The sequence below is a fragment of the Podarcis pityusensis genome (assembly GCF_964106645.2).
Source record: "Podarcis pityusensis genome assembly, chromosome: 3".
Taxonomy (NCBI): Eukaryota; Metazoa; Chordata; class Lepidosauria; order Squamata; family Lacertidae; genus Podarcis; species Podarcis pityusensis.
In genome coordinates, this window is record NC_138026.1 from 61,520,342 (window position 1) to 61,546,028 (window position 25,687).

Consider the following 25,687-nt stretch of genomic DNA (forward strand, 5'->3'; position numbering starts at 1 on the left):
GATCTGCATGCATTTGCACTGAGAGTGTTACACTGATGCCAATGCTGCAGCCCTCCCTATCCCACTCCCAAATAGGTCTAGTCACTAAATATACTGGATGAAAACAGAAAACAGACTCACCACTTTCATCCCCTTGAGATGCATGCCCGTCTCCTCTAGAGACACTGTCTCCAATTCTGTTGGAACTGCTTCGTTCGCACAAGCAAGGCTGCTCCTCCTGCTTGGGCTGCAGCGCAGAAACGCTGACTTCCAGTGTCTCACAGGAGGTGGGACCTGCAGCTCCTCCTTCTGGAACCAGGCTGCCAGAGTCCATTTCATAGGAGCAGAGTCCATCTGTAGGATAATCCTCAGCCTGGCTGTACTGTGCAATGGCAGCACCCCCTGAAGCGATTCTGACTGTTTCACCCACTCCAGCTATTTTTTCTGCTGTAACATCGGGTTGTGGGGGTGGCACAATCAGGAACAGTTTGGGTTTCTTTGAAACAGGTGGCGGCTTCTTGTTTGGCGATACACCCTGAGGCTTGTTGAGACATCCTGGCTGTCCCTCAAGAGATGAGCTTGCAAGATCAGAGCAAAAACCCTGTGCTGCTTCTTCAACACTGGCTGGTGGTAAATCACTGGCAAAGGAATTAGCTAGACTGCCTGCATTTCCAGGCACTGTACTACTCGAAAGTTCATAGTTACCACAGAGTCCTGGATAAGATCTCTGATTAGGACTGTAAACAAAGGTATTGTCAAAAGCACCATGGGGTTTCACTTCACCTTCTTCCAGGCTGTCGCAGTGTCCTACTGATACACCTGGTTTTATAGGCAGCTGTCCTGAAAGCACATCAGTTGATTTTTCCTGAGAATTTATGTCAGAAGCAGATTCAACTGGCTGTTCAACCTCTGACACCACAGTTTTCTTCACGGACCTCAGCTGTACCATTTGCAGTGCTTGGGTGGTTACTAGAGGCATTGAAGGCCTGGCGGGATCCTCCTTTTTCAAGGATGCTCTCTTTATTGTACTGTGAGAAGAACCTTCCTGATTATATTTCTTCAAAGAACATGGTACATTTTTGTATGCACCTTTTGTGAGTCTGGGGTCCAAGGGGGGTGCTGGTGGAGGAACTGAAGTAGGGACAGGAGGTGGAAGGGGAGGAGATGGAACAGGCGGTGACGAGGGAGAGAAATGATCCAACGAAGGTTCTTGCGGTAGGTAATTAAACCATGGGATACTTTGAGAAAACGACATGTTTATAACCGCTTCTGGTGGAGGCGGTGGGAAGTTGGGAGATCCAGGGGGAGGCGGCAGATCCACAACATCTGTTGAGGGAGGTGGTGGTGGTGGAAGAAGGTACTCAGAAGAGTCTGGAGACGAAACCAGAGGGAAGCTTGGGCCAGAGTCAGATTTCTTCACACTCCCACTCCCTTCAGCAGATGTATTAGAAGAGAGGGATGTGGAGGAGGAAGACACTGAAACCGAAGACAGAAGGGATGACTTTCTTTCAGGCACTTTAGGTTTCATCTTGGGTTTCCCGTTTCCTGTTGACATAGATTTCAGAATGACAGGCACTGGTGTAACTGCTGTGGGTGTGTTGGATTGGCTAGAATACCCACTAGATGGTGATGTAACCCTATGTGGCTTTTCTGGAGAAGTGGTCTTTGGTTTGGCCAACCCGCTGGGCACCTGTGGTGTAGAAGCCCTTGACCCATCGTTAAGGCGGCTGACGTTATAATCATTTAGCCTGGGTCCAGCATTAGCCGAATGAACTACTGGGGATTTCAGCTGATCCTCCGGCATCCCAGGACAATCGCTGTAGTAGCCCCACTGGTCAGCATACTCTGACCTGATGCTGCTCGTCTCGCTCTGGGAGGGTGTGACAGTACAGATGGAGTACATGTTCAGGCCTGTTCCAGACATCATGCTGCTACTGGCGCTCACCGAGCTCTGACTACGAGAGCGTAGCACCCAAGGGTCATCATAATCACTGCAGGGGCTTTGAGATGGTGAGCTGCCATTTTTGCACTTGAGGTTCAACTGTAGGGAGTGTTGGAGGCTAGCAATCAACATGTCATCCAATACCTGCCCATTGGACTGAGTTTTCTTCTTGGGGATCCTTCTAAGAGAGTCTGTTCGGGATGGCGGCAGAGGCGGTTTCTTTGCCTTTTTAAAGGATATGCTTCGTGAGAGGGATTTGTCGCTGTAATTCGACAAGTCTCCCAGAGATTTCTTCTCAGTGCCATCAAACACATTAATGACACTGTGCCTGGGGTTTCCAAAGCCGTTATTGCTATTGCAAGTTTTGCCAGACTTGAGTCCCGAGTCCATGTGCATGGAAGTGTAATAGCCATCATGGTCCACAGAATATAAAGAGCTTGAGTCTTCTTTGGCAGAGACTCTTTCAAGGCTGCTGGTACTCAAGTTGCTCACAGGCGTGGAGCAGCCTGGAGTGGCACAGTTTAGTTTGTGTAACAACACCTCTTCCTTTCCAGAGCGCTTCAAACCACAGTGCTCTGTGCTGTTCTGAACCTGGCTCTGTGTTTTGTCAACAGAGTAATTTGATTCACTCCTACTGTCACTGTCCTGAGAGTGGGTTGGAAAACTGAGATTATTCCTACTGCTGTAGGTCACACTTTGAGGGGCATTTTCCACAGCTCCTGCACCAGTGAGAGAGACTCCTGAATCTCCAAGACTGAGCACCATTGCAGCATTCGATGAAACAGCAGTGTCTGAGGAACGCGAGTGGTGTGTTGAACTGGTCTCGCTCCAGGTCCCACTAGAGGAATGCTGTTGATCTTTTGTGCCTACCATGCTGTTGACAACAAGATTGTCTCTAGGTTTTGTATATGAAGAAGGGTGGGTGATTTTACTATCCATCGCGCCCGCACTCTGTGCGGTGTGAATCACAATAACCTCTGAAGAGGATGATAGGGTTGCATTTGGTATAATGCTGGTTGAATACATACTGTGTGGAGAGACCATGCATGCTAGACTTTCTGTTTGGTCACTCTCAGAGCCCTTTACCTCTTGGGACTTTGGCCTTTGAAGCATACCTGTCCTACTGTTGTTCCTCATGTGGTCTATGCTATCATCCACTTGCAGTTTGCTTATCTGGTGTGACAGTGCTCCACCTTCTGTTGACTTAGACAGGCTATGTCTACGTTCCAGGAACTGTAGGGACACCCTTGCCCCAGACCGAGGTAGACTATGAAAACCCAGGTCATTGTTTAGGCGGGAGGCAAACACAACCCCAGCGGAATCACTCATCACAGACATGTTTCCAGAAGAACTGGACAATTGTGACATCTGGGCTGCAATTCCTTGACCTTTCTGGGCACGTATTCGCCTCACTGAAGGTGGCACCACTTTGACTTCCTCCGTCTGACAGCCGGAGTCCTTGGTGTCAGACTGCTGCATGGAAGAGTGATAGCTATCAAGCCTTCCTAGTGTGGAATAGTGGTCAGGGACGCATAATGAATGGCCACGGAAGTCGTTTTTACCAGTGCCAACTGTTGGAAGTTAAAATAAAACAATTATTATACACATCAAGATTTCACATTTAAGCTCCTGTGTTCATTAACAAAACATGTATCAAAAAGTTGTTTCCTTGGATTTTTCAAATATGCTTCATTGTTTCGTTTCAAATATAAATAAGAACCTGAGTCTGTTTACAGTCAAACTAGGACTACTCTCCAGTCACGTCACTCAGATAAAAAACAAACAAAACCCCTGATAGACAAGAATAGCTGTTATTAAATAACCAACAGGCTAAAGGCCAACTGGGAACAATCAATACTATCCTACTAGGCTGCCTGCACACTTCACTTTAAATAATAGCAGCTGCAGCTATTGTAGCACTCAGCAGACCATAATTTAAGTCACAACGTACAGGAACTTATTTATGTTACATATATATAATATATTACCCTATCCCCAGTGTGAAAAATGAAGAAAATAAAGAACAAGCAAAGCGTGTCTCAGTCCTTGTTCTTTGCAAACTATGTCTTGGCTGCTGCACCTTCCATTCAAAAGCACCATGGGATTCCAGGAAATTCAAGCAATTCCATACAAACTCTTTTTCTATATTATTATCTACTTGAATCATGAAATGTTTATTTTTGGGACCTTGCACTATACCACAGGAGAAAAATAAAGTGCTAACAATTGCTTTTTAAAACCACTGACCTCTTTAAAGGAACAAATTGAAATATATTTAAACACATTAAAAGAAGAAATTCTAAAGGCCTGCCCAAGTTTCTAAGAACTATTTCATCTATGTATTAATACTTAGCATAGCAACATCTACATTGTTCTTTGAGGAAGAACAAAAGGCAGGGAGAATAGTGTTGCTCACCTACTGAAGCAGTGTCTACTGCCTAATTAGACAATGGCTTCTGTCTGCGATGCAGGTGGAGGGAGACAAAGCACAAGGCAAGGTACAGACAGAATTGCAAGAGAGTCATCTCACAGCAAATCCAACTCTCATTCTTTCAAGTTGACCAGTGACAGGAGGAGGACTTGCAAATCTAATATTAAATTAACAAAATTATTTTCAAACTTCCTGTCTTCTGGCTGCCCCTTCCCCAATGGCAAGTGCTTGCACATCATTCGACCATAGTTAAAGGGTTTGTCCACATTTGAGCATTATTTAGCTGTGAGTCCCCCATTCAAAGCAGTCTACACTCGCCCATATTTGAATTTTTATGGCTGTCCCTGCCTTCTGATTTGCTGATTTTATAATGCCAATTAACTACTGACAGGCACACTTCTTGTGTGTGTTTTTTTCAAATACTCCACATTTTTAAAATGTGGGTTGCTTGACGTTTTCTGGTTTCATGCAAATCTAAGTGTTATGTCCAAAAGGGGACTTGTGGTTTGTTTTTCCCAAACAAACCATGAGCCAAACCATGGCTTAGCTCCCAGTAGCAAAGCCACATTAGGAACGGGGAAGGTGCAAATTGACCAAGATTTTTGTCCTGTGCACCAGCATGCTATACGCTAAATCTTAACTATGGTTTAAAATGATGAAAGAACCAGGTCAGTGATATCGGCTGAAGAATGCTCTTATTCCTGCCGAAGAAAACAAGTTATTATGGAATCATGCCGAAGTACATACAAACAGTTCACATGGAATGCTGATTTCATCATTGCCAATGGTGAACTGAGAGTCAAACCATGAACCGACATTCTCTTGCTGTTGTCCATTGCTGAAGGAGATCGGTAGTAGTGAGCAGTCTTTCAAGGAATGTTGTTTGCCACCATTATTTTTATTTTTATTATTACCCCAACAAGCTTGAAAGTCACTGACTTGAATGCACTTGAGATCACCGCACTGTATACTTAAATATATATCTGCACTGAAATTCTATCAAAATAGCATTTTCTTCTGTCCAAATTATGCTACGATGTAAAAAAGAGGTGGGGGAAAGTTTGGTATCTGAAATGCTGCAGGTCCGCCATTGACAAATGCAGCCATTTTGGAATGCTTCTGAGCAGCTCTTGCGGGTTTTTTATGGCATGTCAGATAAGGAGCTCCCTTCCCAGAGCCTTTCAATTCTCTTAATTGTTGAATGCAAGTGGACTGTGAAGAGTAAGGTCATTCTTCCCCATAAAATTTAATAGCTGTTTAAGTCATATTCACTTCTTGTTTTTCTTGGCATACAACAAAACACTGGCATCGGAGAGAATGGAGGATGGAGGGAAAGTTAAGGACAATGCCATTTATGAAACATTAACCTGCTTTCAAATAAAATCAAACCTTTACACATGTTTTTGTGCATTTTGCCTGCTTTTAAAGTTTTCCAAAAAGCATAAATTGAAGCCCTGCTTCAGCAAAGTCAGTGTGGTTTTAGCTAGAACTTCAAGGCAGCTAGAATTTGACCTTTAGACTTTTTTTTCTACCACAATGGGCTCAAGTGAGAAATTACATTATGTCCCTTCAATGCTGGCAAGCAGCTTGATAATTCTCAAAAACAGAGTTTTATCAAAATGACTATAGGCACAAAGGCCAATCAAGTAAGAAAGATAGGACTTGTAAGAGAGGTTTATTTATTCTATATTGATCAGCATGAGTCAATGTTAGCTGTAACTGAAAATAAACACCTTCTCTGGGTGATGTTCTAATGTAATCAGTTTCCTGAATATGATACAAATTCAGATTTTTCCAACAACAAAAGTTGTCAGTCCATAAGTTAAGTTTCAGTTACTAAATTCCAAGTTATCATTGTAACTACTGCTTAAATATGTACTTAGACTAATGTATTTATTTGTGGCATTTTTTCACTACTCTTCTCGAAGAGACTCAAAGCACTTTAAAATATATATTGTAGCATAATGTTTTTTAAAAAAGCATTTCTGGCATAAATGGATACTTTTAATATTCTACTCATGTTTCTCTTATTCACAGAACTGTATGTGAAATCCCGAGAACTTGTCAGGGGAATTTTGAGTTTCATATTGACAGATTATGAAACCAGAGATTCATCTCAAATTCTTTAACAGAAAAATTAAATGCCAAATTATGTAAGATATTATTAATTAGGAAAGTATAATAAGATATCTAGTGTTGAAGAGCAATCCTCCTCAAGAAGAAGCCAAATTGCAAACTGCCAGTTTCCCTTTAGTTCTTGGCTGCAATACTGGGCCTTACCCTGCCCTTTAATGCTAGGGCAAGTAGCCCAAATAGTGTTGTGCTCCTTCCATGTTGAAGGATAGGAAAACACCATGTAGATATCATTTACTTGCTTTAAATTACAGGATAAAGTCCAACAGTGCAGTCCATAATAGGCTATCAGGAGCAGTGGGGATTCACCCACCCTCCCAGTACCCTTTAAAACAAGGAGATAAGTTACACTAGCCAGAAAAACTCAGCACAGAGCTATGATGGTTATATTGCAGACTGTCTCTTCTGAATGTGAGTAAGCAAGCATGCAAGCACAAGAGAGGGAGCCAAGGGTGGTAGCTGCCAATATAATGAAGTTTGGGGTCAGGAAAAAGACTACTGGGTTCTTCAAATACCAAAGGTCAGGTGGGTAGAGGTTTTAGAGGAGAAGGAGCAACCAGAGGTTTGCCTGCACTAATTTGTAGGCCAATGGAGCTCGCCTACACCAAAGCTACAGAAGGAACACAGGACATCATGGCTGGAAAAAATGTATAGGAAGTTCCTTTAAGTCCCACAACCCAATGGAACTGCCATCAAGTTGCATGCAACTGGCATGACTCCATGCCAAATGAGGGCAGAATTTCACTGGCACCATTGCAGACACCAATAAAACTTCTAAGACATAGGATGAACACTGTAACTTGCACTGTGCGTGGGCTTTTCTGTGTGTCAAGTAATTTCTGCATAGCAATTCAGTATGTCAGCACAAGCCTTCCTAAATGTGGGTTTGTGGTGCCATGGTGTAAAATCAAAGCTTCCATGTTGGGAGATGGCCACAAATACATGGATTTCAAAACAGCCATGTCGCAGCTACTTGAATTACAGGGAGCCTAGAATGTCTACTAAGCGTTCAAGTGAACAAGTGGGAAGATAATTGTCTCAAGCTGGCTATGAAGAGAATGAAAGCTATCTACACTTTTGTTGTTGTTAGGAAAGGGAAAAAAATTGAAGTGACAGAATACAGACAAGGCTCTAGCCTAAAAAGGGCCTTAGCTTATGCCCATTACATTCATGTTTGCCAAGAAGGAATGGCTGGAGATGGAAGTTATTTATGGTTAAGTTCTTTGGTCAAACAAATGACAAACCCAGAAGACCTCAAATATGATAACTGCTGTAGTGAATATTTATGTTCCAAATATGGATTCTCCTATAGCATTTCACAAATGTTTGACCATTTGACTGATAAGACTTATGATCAGATGGTAAGTGGGGAAGTTTTTAATGAGATTCTGGAACCAATTTTAGACAGCAGTACTCCTCCTAGTAAAATCCAATCTTCAGTGAAAAATGAAGGAAATGTGAGACTGACATGCTCAAATTTAATTGTAAGAAATATCTTTAAGACCAAGGGAATAAAAACAACTGAAAACAACTCTAAAATTCTTATAGATTTTTACTCTCCCAGTACATAATTTCAGAAAATTGCAGCTTTGCATGGCATTCAGTAAATTCAGTTTGTTTGTTTGTTTGTTTGTTTGTTTGTTTGTTTGTTTAAAAAGACAGAACTTTAATTTCCAGGTGGGCAAATTGATCGGTTTAAGCATACACTATTTATTCTTTCCTAGTGGTCAGGCATACATTCATTTTAACTTTTAATAGGCTATCAGACTGTATTGACTTCATGAGCGTGGGGTAAATGTTATGAGTTTAGTCACAGTAAGCAAGATAATTATTAATTGTAATGGAATACAGTTCTGATGAGCCATACCTAGCTCTCTTTGGATGTTGTCAGGGACTCCTGTAATAGTCTTTCTCCTTTTCACTTTCTTCGGCCGCCTTACCACAGTATCTGTGTAAATTAGAGACCTCCGTATGCTGGCTTGGCGGTCAAAATTCTCCCCTGATGTACAGTAGAACAAGCAAAGCACCATTACTTTCAAGCACGCTGACATCATGCACTTTCTTCCACTTGCTTATTATAGAAATGAAGAAAAGGCATTAATATATGATGTTAGCTCAGTCATACAGAGTGGATATACATAGAAGGAAAAGATACAGCATACTGTCACTTTAAGGCTTTAAAATGGAAGGGATTACATGCTCCTATCAAATACATTTGTCTGATCAGACCGAATCTTCATCTAATCTAAACATATCAGTGAGCCATTAATGTCAACGTTGGACATTTATAGTTACATTATCTCCCAGCTTACCTTCTTATGAACTTTGAGGAATGGGGGAGAGAGAATTTATGCTCTTGTTTTTGAGAAATGTACTGAATAAGTATTTCTTCATTTTCTTATGGCATGGCATGGCTAATGACTTCAACGACAATCCTAAATATGCTTAATTGGAGGTTTAATTTAAATTAATGGACATGAGGCAGATATGAAGCTAATGGAAGTGGATATAAGGTGTGGAGGTCAGTTTGGATAAGTGGGTTCCTGGAATGATGTCAGAGGTTTGAGGCCTCATTGCTTATTTATTTACTTAAAAATTGTATATCACTATTCATAAAAACATCAGAACATCAGGGACTGTGGTTCTCTTTTTTCCACTGTTGTAAGCTGTTAATTTGGAAAATGACAAATCATTTAATATTTAAACATATTTTCTTAATTGACTGCAGAAGCGCGGTAGCATGGAAAAGTTTTCAGGAGGTATTTCAAAAGTTAGAACAGAATATGCCTGAGGAACCTCTATTGGCAGAACTGGGATGACAACACAAAAAGTTTGGTTTCTTGCTGCTGTTAAACAGCAGGGTGGACATACACTAAGAACATCCCTAGACTGCCTCTTTTGTTCAACACCTAACGTAGGCCCTTATATGTGTGTTTTAGTTTTTTGAAACTCCCAGACTCTAAGCATAAGTAAAGTAAGATGATGCCTCTGCATCCAAAACTTTTTATACTGACAGTCATAAGAAATCTGGCTACTTTCCCCTGCATTTGAAACTTCAGAGGAACTGAATGCAGATTATTTATTATATGACAACGATGAAGTTTTATAATATCTGAATGCCTTAGGTATTTTTAAAATCAACAAACAATTTGAACTGAAACAGTGTTTCAGGAAACACTGCTGTATTTTGCAGTGAACTTATAATGATAGCAGTGTTGTGAACAGCCTTGGAACAGTGGGAGAAAAATTAAAATATTAAATAAAAACATGACTGAGTCTAGACAATGTTCTGACTTTCAGGTTAGCCAAAATTTAATGTCTGTTACCTCTGAAAACTATATTTAAATACAACATTATATTGGGGGGGGGGGGAGAGACAGAGACAGACTGATGCAGATGGAAACAGCTCCATCATACTGTGAACCCCTGACAGAGGTCTCACTGTCTCTTTTTAGTTGGTACCAAAGAGCCATGCCAAATGCCAGTAACATTTATTGAACATAAATTCTCTATATAGACTTCAGTTTCACAGAACTGCACCCTGGCTATATTTAGTCTTTAAAGTAATTTTGGCATGTAAGCAGTATATGAATTAATTATAATAATAATAATCACCATGATAATAATCTATCATTGGGTGATACTGCACTTTTGCAATTGACTGAACCCACCTGGATGTCAACAAAATTAAAAGTTTATGTGGTGCATGCAAAACAAGAAAGCCTTATAGTTGACCATTTGCTGTATCATATCTGGACCCAGCAGCATTTCTACAGGTTGAACAGCTTCAAACAAATTCACTTCTTTCAATGAATTAATAACCTGGCCATTTCTATTTGTTTAAAATTTATATCTTGCTTCTTCTGTCATTTGAGATGCTTTACAAATTAGTTAAAACATACAAGTGATTTTAAAATCTCATTTTATTTTCTCCTCCTTAACAAACTTAACATTCCTAATATTCTTCTCAAACCTATAAATCCTTAGGGCGGTAAATTTAGAAGTGTCTTTAGGAAAAGCTCTATTTCACTATACTTCTTTCTGGAAAAAAGGTAGGTATTTGAATTCTTCCGAATTCTATTTTAAACATCTAGATAGCCAAGTTATTTCTCATTGAACAGTGCATTTGGTATTTGCTAGACATTGCTGTGCGCATCATATGTGACGTCCTAGGAGTCTTGGACCAGAACGCTTCCATTAGATTGTATGGCATAAGGAAAATGACTTTTAAAAATTATACAACAATGCACATGGACATTTCTAGATTACAGGAACAAAGACTAGAAGAGAAATGTTCCATCCCTAGTTGCCAAATGAAAAGAACTGGTTTTCCCTGAATAATCATATTTGGGTTTAACGATACAATGTGCTTGTTAAGTGAAACCTTTGAAACTCTAATAGTAGATGAGGTTAGTGCGGAGAACTGGGAGTTATAAAATTAAGAGTTTCAGACCAATGGCCTGCTATTAGGCATGCCAGGGGGTTAATTATTTAATTATTATGCTGAACTGCAGCCCTCCTATGTCACATTGGAAAATCTACTGAAGCTCCTCTGAGTAGCTCACCATGTAGCTTAGAACCTGAGAGATAAGAACTAGGCCTTGTAGGGAAAAGGATCAAAAAGCCCCATCATGCACATGGAAATAGTGGCAAAGTTGTCTATTTTGTACCAAAATCTGTATCCGTGAAGGCACAAAGTCAACTTGCACAGAAATATTTTTTTTAAGTCAGCATATTTATAGGTATTATTCTTTACCAACCGGTAATTAGTTGGTAAGGAAGTAATATTGTTTCACGTAGTAAGGATACTTTTTACCGCTCTTCTGCTTCACCAGAGTTCTGACTCAGCTTGCATATGTGATAAAAAAGTTATCCTCACCATTTAGCAGGTTGCTACAGGTAAGTAGTTTACCAAGTTTCTGCGTACATACTTTGAGAAGTTACCACTTGGCAAACAACTGTCTGTATTCATCCAAAATCAAATAAAACCTGTTAGGAAACTTGTGTGCAAAAACTGGTTGAAAGTTTTCGTTTTTAAAAATAAACCTGTATTTAATTTTTGCGGTGTGTTTTTTTTAAAAAAACAACCTTTTCAGTAGCCTTCTCTGGCCACAATTCAATTTATGCAACTTGCCTAAATTTATCTTGTTCATCAAGGAACAGCCCAATGAAGTCAATGGTACGTAAGTCTGTGTTTCAGTAATTTGCAGAATGAAGCCCTTTATCTTTTATTTATGACTTTGATGCGCACCAGCTCCTATTATCTTCCTTTGTATCTGGGTAAGACCCACACCCGACGACGCCACCTGTTCCTGGATTAACAATTAGAGCATGGTGTTCAATAGATTGGCAGCATATGCTTTTTAAAGACTAAAACTTTGAGTCTATCCCTTCCAGTGCAAGCTCAGCTCCTGATGACCCAAGAAACTAATTCCACTCCCAAACATGGATAGCCAGTCAGCAGCTTTTCAGATTAATGCAATGCCCCAGCACCTTCAGGTTACTCGCCAGATTTACAGTACTACAATCTGTCCGACTGAAAGAGCGCTGCCCAATGAAACCAAAGCAGGTCTCATCTGTTGTGCAGCCAAGTGAAAGGTTGTGGGCTGTGTTCATTATTAATTAATCTTTTTAAAAAGGCGCTTGATTTATTAAAAAGCACATCTAGGGTTAATATTTTATTTCAGACACATCAATATTTTATTGTGGTGAATAGCCCAATCTACTACTGCTGGTTTAGACAGCCAAAAATATTACCTTGCCATTTCAAAAAAATGAGAGGGGAGAATACATGATTTCTAGTGCTTACATCAATTTAAAGATATGGTTAGAACTAAAATGTATTTCCCCCCTTTTTCTCTCCCAACAAAGTACATATCAAAGAGGATATTTCACTGCAAATCTTGTCTTACAGATATTCATTCAAAAGGAAGTCACACTGTGTTCAATTGAGCTCACAATGCAACCTCAGTTTCTAAAGTGTAAAGCAATATGGCTCAGCTTCAGTATAGCCATTGAATTGCCCACCTTTAACCCATCTCATGACCAACCTTTTGTTTTTACATACTTTGAGAGTTAAACAAGATTAAACTGCATACTTTTCTAAATATACTACGCTCTTATGATTAAGCATACTGATTATTTCTCTGTCTTTCAACATCTATGCAATTGAAAGGCAGCAACTTGGACTGGGAGGAACCCCAGTTTATTCATTTGTGTAATGAATTAAATGCGCAAAACCATTTCTCTTTTAAGTTGTGGCATTCAATAATATCTTTTCATTTTGCATTTCTAATTACTTTCACGAGCTTCTTATTTATCCCAGACAACCGTTTTATACTGAAAATCTTGCTAAAATAAGATGGATGCCAGCGCTAAGTGGTTATTAGCAATCACATAGGCGTGCCCAAGTTAAGTGATTGTTAATGAAATAAAGTCAGCTGCCTTAACAATGTAATCAAAAATATCTAATTGAAAGCCTAAAGCACAATGGAAGTCTATGCAGCTTAACTGAAGTTAACTTCTTGTGCCTCAGACCAGCTGGAATGTGGCAATGCGGTTGTAATTTAGTAATTGTGCCATGGCCCTTGGGGTCCTTTTTGCACTAGTGAAGAACAACCATGCTGCAGGAGAAAGACAAATCTTCTTTGTTAATGGAACAGGAGTACAGTTCTGCATTTCACTTTCCTCCTCCAGTGGATAACTGAAGTACAGTCATTGTACAAAAGAGGCGGATATTCACATACTGTAAGTGGATCCTATCTAAGGCTTTCTGAAACCTTTTAAGCTTAGTACAGCAGCAAACCATTTCTAATATGAACATTTCATCTTTGAAGCTAACACAGCACATTTCGTTGTGACCGAGAAAGAGGTTAACATAGGTTTCATCTCAAAGGTCCTGAAGAATATTCCATACAACAATTTTTTTTTGCCACAGATGAGCATGTGAATCTGCTGGCTTGGGCAAGTTTCTCAATATTATTCATAGTTTGAAAAGCAGAGAGATCCTAAAATCGTAAGAGAAAGTTATTGTAGAAAACATATTGGGTTTTGTGCTCTTTTGAAATCTCAGTATATATTTGACCATGCCACAATAATCCTTTTGTTGGGGATCCACTAAGCTTAAGATCTAAGGCTGAATGTGTGCTCTTACCGATATTCTTCATAATTCCTGCAAAGAACCCTGCTCTTGAAAAGTGGGGTAGTAATTTAACCAGTACTTTCAATCTAATCAGCCTCTCATTTTAAGTTTCATCAGTATTTCAAATAAATTTTGAACAACGGTTTGCAAAACGTATTTTCAGACAAAATAAAAACCAATAACGAACTGAGATCCCTTGCTCTTTCTCACCACACAGAAACAAAATTAAAAGCCTACCAGTTACGTTAATGGGTATAACATCAGTTTGGACTGCTTGAGCCTGCTGTCGCATTTTCTCCTCCGGGGTTGGCAATGGAAGTGATTTGGTCCAATTTGTTTGAGTGTTGATATCAGAGAATTCATTTGAAACTGGTGTTTTGGGTCTCTTGATGCTAATAAGCTTCTCCTCCTCAGGAGAAGGGGTCGAACACTATTAAAAAAAAGTACACTGTAAATTCAGTGCAAATATATTTATCTTACTTCTTTATCTTTCAAATATAAATTAAAGCATTCAAAATAGTTGTGATGCTTTTGCCTTGGCTACATCTAGCAAAATATGAATTAGACCTTGTTCTAATTTGTACATGAGGAAAGGTTTGTACATCCTCTTTAGCAGTAATTACAAATACTGAACCGATTTCATCCAACATCCAATAAGGTTTTTTTTAAAAATCCATAAACGTATAACCCAATTAAGCACATGTTAAGGAATTGAATTCAATGTGACAAGCAATCCTATGCACACTTACCTGGGAGTAAGTACTACTGAATACAGAATACTTATGAGTAAACATGCATAAAATCTAATTATTAAACTTGTACATAACTCTTTTTCTCATTGGAAAAAAAGGGACATTATGCAGAACCATATACTAAATTTACGTATAAAACATAGGAAGTAATACTGGTCTGTTAATGGTATACCAAGAACTCTACTATTTTCAGTAGGAATTTTAACAGTGCTATAAAATACAGTGCTTCTAGTTGTCCAAACACTTTAAAAATATGCTCTAGGGCTACTTTGATGGGATTTTTAAAAATCCCAAATATGAAAGAACGGATTTACAAATCTTGTAAAACATTTACAACTGAAATGTCAGAAGAGCTTCTTCAATGCAATGACCAAATCTGAGGGAAAATGGCCCCTCTTTTGGTATCCCTGACCTTAGTATTAGGATAAGAAACCTTCTGTGCCATCTTCTTCCTTTGTACAAAGGGGAAATTTGCAAGTGTGACTCCACCAAATCAGTTTTTAAAAGGTCTGAGTCACAGAGATAGAAATGCAAACCAAAATGGTGGTTCATTAGTGTGTGGCTTTTGTTTATCTTACTATTACACATGGAAAAAGGCTTACTCTAGGCTCAGGTGCCAAGGGAGTAATACTTCAAGCATGGTGCTGTGTGATAAGCCCCAGTAACCTACTTTTTATCTGGTTGGTTGACACTGTCAAAATGAATAACTGTCATGTTATGTTGACCCAGTGTATTGTATTTGGAAACCCAGCTGCCATTAGCCAGTCACCAGGGGCTCTTCGAACATGACAAGAGGCAGAGACATAAATGTATACATATAGTACACATTTATGTTATATAAACTTTCCTTCTTTTTCAAGGAAACTGCAAATAAAGCACATTTTAAAAGCAATTGTGAGGCATGAGGCAAAACAAATCACACACATAGGCAGACAGGGAAATTTATATCTGAATCCTTTTTATACAAAACAAACAAAATTCACAATTTCGACACATGGGAAAATAAATCAGCTGATCCAATGGCCAATAAATAATAGACCATTTAAATCAGGCATAGGCAAACTAGGCCCTCCAGACGTTTTGGGACTTCAACTCCCATCATCCCTAGCTAGCAGGACCAGTGGTCTGGGATGATGGAAGTTGTAGTCCCAAAACATCTGGAGGGCCGGGTTCGCCTATGCCTGATTTAAATAGTCAGATCAGCTACTCTAACAAAACACTGTCCAAATGTTGGTCAAGTTTTAGTGCATACAAACATTTTGATACAACCCAAGCAGCAATTGTTTCCTTCTCTTGTGCACAGCTGGATGCTCTCCAGATGTTTTGGTCTAGAACTCCCATCAGCCCCAACCAAATGGCTGTGCTGACTGAGGCTGATGAGAGTTGTAGACCAAAACATCTGAAGGACACCAGGTTGGCAAAGCCTGCTTTAATGCATTAAAAAATCCTCCAGGTCCTGGGATTGCTTGGTGGGGGGAAACTACTCACACCTGGCCCTGTTCTCAGCCCTGATGGAAAACAACCTTTTAAAAGTATCTCAGCCAAGGGTGAAATTAATTACAGAATCATAAAATTGTAGATGTTTATGGTTGGAGCAGCTGAGCTAGGGCTTTGACACTATCTACCAGTCAACATCCTGAAAACATCGGCTCTGGAATTTCTAAGACCTATGCATTTCTGAAAGGTGTGCATGTGCAATATACTTGTACCTTGGTTCTCAAACATAATCCGTTCCGGAAGTCCATTCAACTTCCAAAAGTGTTTGAAAACCAAGGTGTAGCTTCCGATTGGCTGCGGGAGCTTTCAGCACTCAAGAGGAAGCCGCGTCGGATGTTCGACTTCCAAAAAATGTTCAAAAACCGGAACACTTACTTCCGGGTTTTTGGCGTTCAGGAGCCAAAACGTACAAGTACCAAGGCGCTTGAGAACCAAGGTATGGCTGTACTAACTTCTTGCAATGGATGCATCCCACGATGCGCCCCCCCCCCAGCCACAGTCCCTACTTTTGCCCCAGAGAGTTCCTGTGTTCTCGCTGTATTCCCCAACAAACAGCTGGGAATGAAGAATCCGCTCTTTGAATATTGTTATAGGTCTTTGGGTATCGGAGTTTTTGGGTGCTTGGATTTATATCAAAATAGCCAGGTGAGCCTGTGAATGGCCTAGTCATTAAGAACCAAAAACAGAATGATGACTCATCAAGAAAGTCATGGAGAGGGGTGAACCCCCCACTCTGAACTCTGGGTAGTTAGCAAAAGACAATGCCAGAGTGGTGAGGAGGAAGTTTCACAACTGCAGTGGGCGGTGATGTAAGCTGAAGGGAAAATTGCTGCATTTAGAAAGCAGTTTGAAAGCTGGAAAGTGTGGGTCAGAGCAGAATGGGGTGGGCAGTTTGAATCCAACGTTACACCCATGGGAGGAACAGGACCCACTTTGGAGTGTAATCCTGGGAGTCCCTCCATTGTAGGTTCAGGCTGTAAATGAACCATATATCATAAAGACACCACAGTCTCTGCTGTAACCCCTGGAATCTTGCACTGCTGTGAAGACTGGGGTGGTGTGTAACAATATGTTCTTAAATGACTATTTCAAAGGCAGGCACAAGTCCCAAAGGAAATAACAACTCTTCAGAATAAGCAGCAACCTGAATTCATTGCTCCAACAAAGCCTATAATAAAGAAACCAAATAGTATGCAGATTTGTGGTGGTTTAAAACTCAGTCCACAGATTAGTGTTAGAAGGAAAGGAATGAGAATGAATAGGAAGCGAAATTAATATTATTCTTATGTATTACAAAGAGTAGCACAGTTTGGTTTTCATGCTTAGTTGTATTACTAAATATTATTTTCCCCAGTGTTATACTGAGATGGTTGGATTGCTCAATAAATATAATAGCAGTTATTCAAAGTTTCAGGTTTCATTTCAGTAAACTGATCTTTTAAGATTGTCACCTGAGATTTCTGGTTTTCTACATGATCTCTGAACAGAACACAGTGGAACAAAAACATTATTTGTTTTCAGTAGAGGAAAGCATATAGTAAGGATTGGAAAAGGAATGTTCAGAAATGAGATTAGTGGCATTTTGGTTGCTGAAGCCAGTAAACAGGGATTATCATCCACTTCCCACTCATCAAATGATAAATCTCATTATCAGAATGGGGAAAACTTGCATCCCCATCTAGACCCTGGATGCCATTCATCCAAATGCTGTGTTTACTTTTCAAAAAAGTTTACATTTGCAACCATTGCAAAAGTTGATGGAGTCTTGAGGGGCAGACAAAAATGGAGGGGGGGCTGGATTAGGCTCTTGATCTGGAAAGTAGCCACCCCGTGTCATAAAACGTGTGAGTTAAGAGGAACCTAACAGACACTCACATTCACTCTCGGATTCAATGCGAAGTTGTTTTGTTTTCCATTTCATATATATATCAATATATAGTTTGTTTGATTTGGAATAAATTATTGTAAAACAGCACAACAATCCAAATTACAAGAACATTTAAACAGTTTGTAAAGTTAGTAACTATTCACAGAGAACAGAAAACATTAACAAAGTATGAGCAGCAAAAAAGGAGTTAGTCCATTAAATATACAAACTGAGGGTTCTAGATTGACAACTACTGAGATAAGGATAGAAGCACACAATGTTAGTGCAAGATTTATCTTGAAAAAGTGAAACCAACAATAGGTGAAAATTTAAAAATAGGATTTGAGAATATTCTAGCATCACAATAACATCAAGCTGTATATATACATAACAGCTGGATGATCCCATTTTGGAGCCAGATACCTTGATCTTCCATGGAATCAAACAACAGCAGGCACTAAGGCAAGACTGAGGGAGGCAGTCTAACAGACTAGACTGTTGAATGAGAGAAAAAAGAAAGTGAATGAGTGGCAAAGAAAAGAGAATGAAAAACACACACACATGAAAAGACACAACAGACACAGTAAACATAGCAACAAGATAAACATAATTTCAGAAAGCAGAGAGGAGTTGCTATCCGAAGACATCAATTTTCCATGCAAGGAAAACATGCTTAAGTGATGAAGAGAGAGAGAGAAAATATCATACTAGTTTGACGTGTTTTAATCAAAGGGTTTTTTAATAATAATAATAAAACAAAAACAAAAACCAGCCAATTCAGTGGACTCACAATAGGGAAATATGCTTCAGTACAGGATGTCAGAAATGCTGCCTTGAATTAGGGCCATTTATCACATTAAAAAGATGGCTCCACCCCAAACTGTCCCCACAGAAGTATCTGTGGGCAGCATGAACCAAATTACAGGAATATGCATGAAGTCAGTCATATTAACCATCTGATTTGATTTCCAGAAAATTTCTAGGGTCCCAAGTAGATGTACTTCATACCATCTGCATCCTGATCTGGAGTTGCAAAGGGACTGCACATTAGACTTTTACATCAAATGCTCATTTCTCCCTTCCTTTGAAGTTCTGGGGCAACAAGAACCCTGAAAGACCCCCTTCTGGGACCATCTCAGGAAGGAGCCACAGAGAAGGAAGGAACCTCCCTTCTCCCACTCTTGAGGCTAACACTTCTCCTAAATATATTACTGCTGTTTTTTGAACAAATATTCTCAGATACCAAGTTACTTCTCTGCAAAACCTCCCTCAGCTTCAGGCTTCCCACCTTCTCCACAATATTAGTTCTAGAGGGACCATAACAACAGCCTCACCCAACAGTACATCTCACTGTGTCTTTCACTGAGGACTGATATCCACCAGTACATACCATATCAAAATAAAGAAAAGTGGAATATCACTCTAATTTTTATGGGAAGGCAGTTTTCAAGGAAAATGCCATTTTGCTTATAATATTAGGTAGTATTTCACTATAAATTAGCCCTCAGCAGTTCTATAAACTCCTCATAATGCCACTTATTGAGTCAATTTTAATATTTCACTGATTGTGCAAATAACACATATATAATAATTTCTCCTACACAGGAACAGAATTGCAGGACTGTTAAGAAATACTGACTCGCTGAGGACATTGCACTATATTTTCTGTTATAAATACCAAAAAAATCATAGTCCAAAAACTAGCTAAGATAATTTTTTTGGATTTAAACCAACGTAGCTCTAAATACATTTACTTGAAAGAAATAATACCATCTCAAGATCTTCATGCATGAATCCCATCCTCTCAAGGTGGGATATTGAAGTGCACACACTCATGGTTGAAGACCAACAGGGAAGGAGTGGAGTGAGGAGGCTATCGGAAAATGCATCACATCTGTGTTTGTTAATTTTTTAAGTATCATTATGCAGCCTTTAACTTCAAGATTAAATGAGCTAGAAGGGTGCAAACAACAACAACTTCCCATCCAAACAGTGCTGTCTTTACTGTTCAAGGATTTCAGTATCTTTGCAATAACCCTTTAAGGTAGGTAAGTATTATTATATATTGTACACACATGTATGAGAACACGGCCAGTGGTTGAGTGGTTGAGCACATACATATGCTATGAGTTCATAGCTGATCCTGAGAAAGGAAAGAAGATGGTGGATAAGGAGTTGATAGCTGTGAAACACAGTGCACATAACAGATTCCTGCACAAGGGGCAAGTATTACTCAAGTGGATACTATACAGAAATCACAATGAAGAAACAAATGCACAATTAGAACAGAGGGAAGGATTCAGCTAATGAGTTCTGTCAGGGGAAGCTCACACAAGAACTTTTGCCTGCACACTCTGGTTTTCCTCCCTCTCAGGTCCCTGAAATTGGTGCAGGGGCAGGAGAACCCCCAGAATAAGGCATGGGGAAAGGAGAGAGAGTGGGGAACGCTCCATCTGGCAAGCTGCAATGCTTGCACCGACAAAACATCTGACATAGTGCAACGTTTATTTCCTTCCAGAGAACCTAATTGCACTAAGTCCACTTTGAACACATCAAGCTTGCTTGGATTACCTGAAATAAAATGTAAGGTGAACTCTGAACACTTTAAAAAAAAACAAAAAACCCAAAGCTAGTGTTCACAAAGTGATAATGGCTTTATTTTCTATTTGCTCATGAAAGCAGCAAACACTAATATAACCGGTTTCAAAATCTGTACTTCTGCCTGCCAGAGATGTTTGCATTGCAATTTTCTTCTTTGAGTTGAACCACACTATAGGTGGTGTTTTTAAAAACAGCATAGCTTTAAAGGCCCATATTTTCTAAATATTTTGCACAGTTCTATTTTCCACTTCTATAGTTTTATGTTGATTTAATTTTGGCTTATATGTGCATTATACTACATTATTTCCTAGCGTGCTTGGTACCTCACCTTTTGTTCAATTTCTTCATAGTCATCGTGGTGACTTCCGCAGATTGCACTGGAAGAAGATGAGAAAGTTGGGCCCTGAGAATAGTATTGAGAACTTCGATAGCCATCCCTTCGCAGCTTGTCACATTCTATACATCATGGAAAGGAAAAAAAATAAAAAATAAACATTAGTGTTTTGGTTGCTAGATACCAAGGTAGGCAGCTTGCAGGCAACATGTGGTACCCAAACTCAATTCATGCAACCCCTAAAACCTCCTATGGCTGCACTATTCCTGGCCTTTTAAAGTATTTTCTCCTCCTTTCAAAGGAGCAATATTATATTCAAATTTTAAAACTTTCTTTCTGATTGTATGGTTTGGGGAAAGAAGTTCCATTCCCAACTCCCACTGTCTCAAAACAAACTCACTGGATGCTAGCTCATGGCAGAAGCCTAAGTCAGAAAGGAATTAGGCTTCTGCCATGAGCTAGCATCCATCTAAGTCAGAAAGGAATTAGATTTGCCTGCTTTCCAGAACAGTAGTTGTATTCATCTGTTCCCTGCATCTGTATGCTTATTTGAGATTAACCCATTCAAACCCAGTGAGCTTCCTTCTGAGTAAATCTGCATAGGAGTTGGCATTCTAATTTGAGGTAGCCGTGATGAAAACTGAAGCAGGGTATTCTATATCCTGCTTTCCACTTTCAACTTTAGTACATGCATCTTCAGAAAGGGTCATAGCTCAAGTTCCCAAATTCATAGGTCCTAAATTCAATTCATGGTACATATCTCCAGGTAGAGCTAGGAATATCCCTAATCTGAAACCTTGGTGAACCATTGCCATTCAGTAAACACTGAGCTACATGGTCTGACTCCATGAAAGGCAGTTCCTTATGTTCCTATCTTCAGCTCTGTCTCCACCTATCATATAGGTATGATATGGCCAACTGCCCCTCCCTGGTGGAAAATGGGCCTCAACAAACCAACATATGCAGACTAAAGCAAAAGGGTGAAATTGTGCCAGTGTCAAATTTATTCATTTGTATACAACTTCATCCACCCACCAATGTTTGGGACACATTCAGCTAAAAAGGTGACAAAGTTCCCAAGAGAACTGGCACAAAGTGGTGTGAGACCAAAACACACAACCAGCTACCACAGCCTTATATTCTTTGCCAAAAGGAAAAAGAAAAAATGTGACCGTAATTCTGCTTCAAGAATAGAAAAGGACTTTTGTCCAAAGTAAATCCCATAAATCAACTAATGGCTGGGATAGCTCAGTTAGTAGAACAGGAAACTGTGTATCTCAAGGCTGTGGGTTTGAGCCTCATGTTGGGCAAAGGATTCCTACAGTGCAGGATGTTGGAATAGATGACTTCATAGTCCCTTCCAACTCTACAGATCTATGGTTCTATGATTATGTTTTGCTATTTTAATAAATCCTATCTTTTTTCCAGTCCTGAGGATGAATGAATGTATTTTATCTCCCCGACAACATCTTCAAATCTAACTCTGGATTCAGAGTTTCCACCAGGCACACACTTTCAGGTCCCACTGCGCTCCAGAGGCTTCGAGTTCCTTTTGCTGAAGCCAGGAGAGTCTTGCTCTCCAGGCTTCAGCGAAAGGAACCTGAGGCTATCTGGAGAGCGAGAGGGGTCGGTGCGCACCGACCCCTCTCGCTCTCCAGATAGCCACCTGAAGCCTCCAGAGCGCGGCGGGAGTTCCTGCTGCGCTCCGGAGGCTTTGGTTTCCTTTTGCTGAAGGGTAGGTGCCCCTTCAGGTAAGGCGCAGCGCCCCTTCAGCTAAGCGGGAGAAATGGAAGGGGCTCCATTTCTCCTGCCGCTTCACTGAAGGGGCACTGCGCAGAGAGGGGGAGAATTTTTTTTTTCTTGTTCACCCCCTCTAAAACAAGGTGCGTCCTATGGTCGGGTGTGTCCTATAGAGCGAAAAATATGGTAATTCTTAAAGTGTGACCTCTCCATTGTTACCCATGCATGTCTCTACTCCAAAATGTAATTATCTATAGTTTCTAGACTATAAAGTAGTCCTAGATTCAAAACTATCAAACGTTAATATATTGCATGTCATCAGTAGACATTTATATCACTTTGTGAAAAAGAGACTTAAGGAAACACAGTACGAACCCAAACTCTGTTTTTCTTTGAACAATTTAGAAGGTAAAACGATATTTACTTTACACAGGGTAACAGGGAATGTGCTATACTAAAAGGCACGTGTGCATTTACTTATTTCAAAACAGAAGTTGTCAAAATTGATGGAGAGAAATGGACAAACTGTGGTCTAGATTGACAGATGGCTGTCTACTGAACCATTTAGGTGGAAGATTGCTAGAAACACGAGATATAGGGAGAGAGGAACACTACCGATAGGGGTCTTATTCACCAGTCTGGTAGACCCCCATAAAATGCTTTAAATCTGAGTAGGGATGTTGCTCACTACACAATCACCATCTGCTAAGCAGCTTTGGCAAAGACTACTAAGCTAACCTCCTTCCATGGGGTGAAGAAAACTAACATTTCCCCCCAATGGAGAACAAAACACTTATCAAAATAACAATCCTCGGCCTTCTTCAGAATAAATAGGAATTGCTGAGAAACTGATTAAACTGAAATAATATTTCCATGAAACTTCCAAACAACATGCCCTGAATTTAAAATTAGATAAAAATCCTTATCATTACTGTAGCTGTTTCCCAAGCCCTGTCTTCTTCCTTAATTGATATTCAATGAAATACAGCTAAAGAGCAACAGACGCTGGAACATAAGGGAAAAATGAAATCTTCAAGATGTGGATGAACATGCTAAGCTGCCTAGTCCAACTGTTACTTTTACCTTTCCAGAAAATCTGTCATGAGCACAGAGTGAAAAAATATATTAAGCATCAATTTTCAAGAAATTAAATTTTATCTGTAAAATACAGATCATATCATGATGCCACCATGATTCATGCATACACATATTCTGAATAGTTTAAACAAGGTTTTTATATATTTATAAAATATATAAAAGTGTACTAAGGTGCACTACTTTTATTTAAAAAAAAACCTTGTGAATCAAATAATTTTTTTATTGTTTTAATTCATAATATTTAATCTGAATTACACATCCAGCAGTATGAGCCAGTTCTTCCATTCACACTTGCAGAAAGGTATCAACTAAATGGAACAAGTACAAAGAAGAATAAAGATGATATGTAAAGTAATCCTATGAGGAAATAACTCAGAATATACTCTTGATCTTAGTCTCCTCCCTTAATTGCTGTATTGTTTTAACAAAATTATTACTTTGTGGATTTTAGTAATGGATGCTGATATTTTAATGTTTAATTGATTTTTATACAACATAAACTGCTTAGAAACCTATTTTGGCATTAAGTAATTAATGGAATGCACATTGTGATATTTCCTCTACAAAAGCACACAACTACCATATAAGAATATCAATATTGTATTTCAAAATAAATTTTCTGTAAGAAATGGCTGAATAGAAGTATATCCTGGAAACAGATATATCCTTTGGCTTTCCAGAAAGTTTTGCTCTTACAAGAACCTGAAGTCTAACAAACTCAGACCCAATATTTCTGTACTTAAATTTATTCAGCAACTCAGCAATTACCTAGTTCCATAGCTTTCCCCAAAAGCAAGAAAACACTGGTGAAGAAAAACAAATTAAAACATGCTATACATCTATATCTACAAACCGAAAGCTCTTTTTTTGTTGAGATCAGGAATTGAATTCCATGTAACAAAGAGAGTTTTTAATTGCAGTGCTCTGAATAGAGTATAATGCCAAACTTCATGATTAAATTCAGAAGTGCAAGATTATGGCAGATAACCAGGTTTTTGTTTTCTCATCTCCTGAAATCGTGTTACATGGTTACTTATCTCTTAAAACGATACAGAAAACTTGAGACGTTCTTGCAAAAAAGTCAGCAGGTTTCTAGACTTCAAAGTAATCTTTTGTTAAATAAAGACAGCATATAGCAAGTGATACAGAATATCTTAGCAAAAAGAATCTTTTACAAGATTACGTTTATTATAATAAAGGATGCCAGAGGCTGTATGGCCACCTAACAAAAGCAAAAAGGCAGCTATTAAAAGTCATACTGACTTTCTTTTCTTAAGGTATGATTTCTGCTTGTCTAAATTCAGGCTAACTGAGAAAATTCACTAGCCCTTACAAAACACTTGATATATTACATTTATTATCTGTATACTAGTTAAGTATAAAGGTAAAGGTAAAGGGACCCCTGACCATTAGGTCCAGTCGTGGCCAACTCTGGGGTTGCGGCGCTCATCTCGCTTTATTGGCCGAGGGAGCAGGCGTACAGCTTCCGGGTCATGTAGCCAGCATGACTAAGCCGCTTCTGGCGAACCAGAGCAGCGCACGGAAACGCCGTTTACCTTCCTGCCGGAGCGGTACCTATGTATCTACTTGCACTTTGACGTGCTTTCGAACTGCTAGGTTGGCAGGAGCAGGGACCGAGCAATGGGAGCTCACCCCATTGCAGAGATTCGAACCACCGACCTTCTGATCGGCAAGTCCTAGGCTCTGTGGTTATCCCACAGCGGCAGCTGCGTCCCTAGTTAAGTATGTTAGAACATAATCTAAGGTATTCTTTTAGGTCCTCTTTATGCACACCTGTAGCCATGTAGTGCCTTGTGGGTTGTAGCACATTTTGTGCCTTGTGAGTTGTAGCAATCATGTATGTGGGAAAATTAGAAACGACACATGATCCGGCCCTGTGCATGTGACTGCACAGATCAGACCATGTTACATCACTGCTGGTTGTGGGTGTCTGCGAAGCAGGTATGTGGTGCTACACCTATGCAACATTTGGTTTGGCACACCTTAGCTGCACTGGTTCAAGGGCTCCTGAACACCTACACACACACACACACACACACACTCTTAAACTTTTTTGTGTTATGCAGCAGATCACAGGATTCCCTTTCAAACAACCCTCTCTATTGCAGAGCTTAGAAGCTGTTGCCTTTAAAAATCTGCATGTTGGCATCA

The 25,687-nt window shown here is 39.6% G+C and overlaps 1 protein-coding gene across 9 annotated transcripts in view; it reads right to left on the reverse strand.

The window, feature by feature from the left end:
* Positions 1-25,687, reverse strand: part of NHSL1 (NHS like 1) — a 148,106-nt gene that overhangs the window by 6,212 nt on the left and 116,207 nt on the right. For 5 of the 9 annotated variants that reach the window (XM_080999472.1, XM_080999476.1, XM_080999474.1 and 2 more), the window contains 5 exons: positions 20,672-20,799; positions 18,166-18,237; positions 13,864-14,056; positions 8,353-8,484; positions 121-3,492 (listed from right to left, as the gene is read on the reverse strand). In XM_080999472.1, coding sequence (XP_080855598.1) covers positions 121-3,492; positions 8,353-8,484; positions 13,864-14,056; positions 18,166-18,237; positions 20,672-20,799 — 3,897 coding nt within the window. The remainder of the gene's footprint in view (positions 1-120; positions 3,493-8,352; positions 8,485-13,863; positions 14,057-18,165; positions 18,238-20,671; positions 20,800-25,687) is intronic. The other 4 variants (XM_080999473.1, XM_080999479.1, XM_080999475.1 and 1 more) reach the window with 3 other exon arrangements.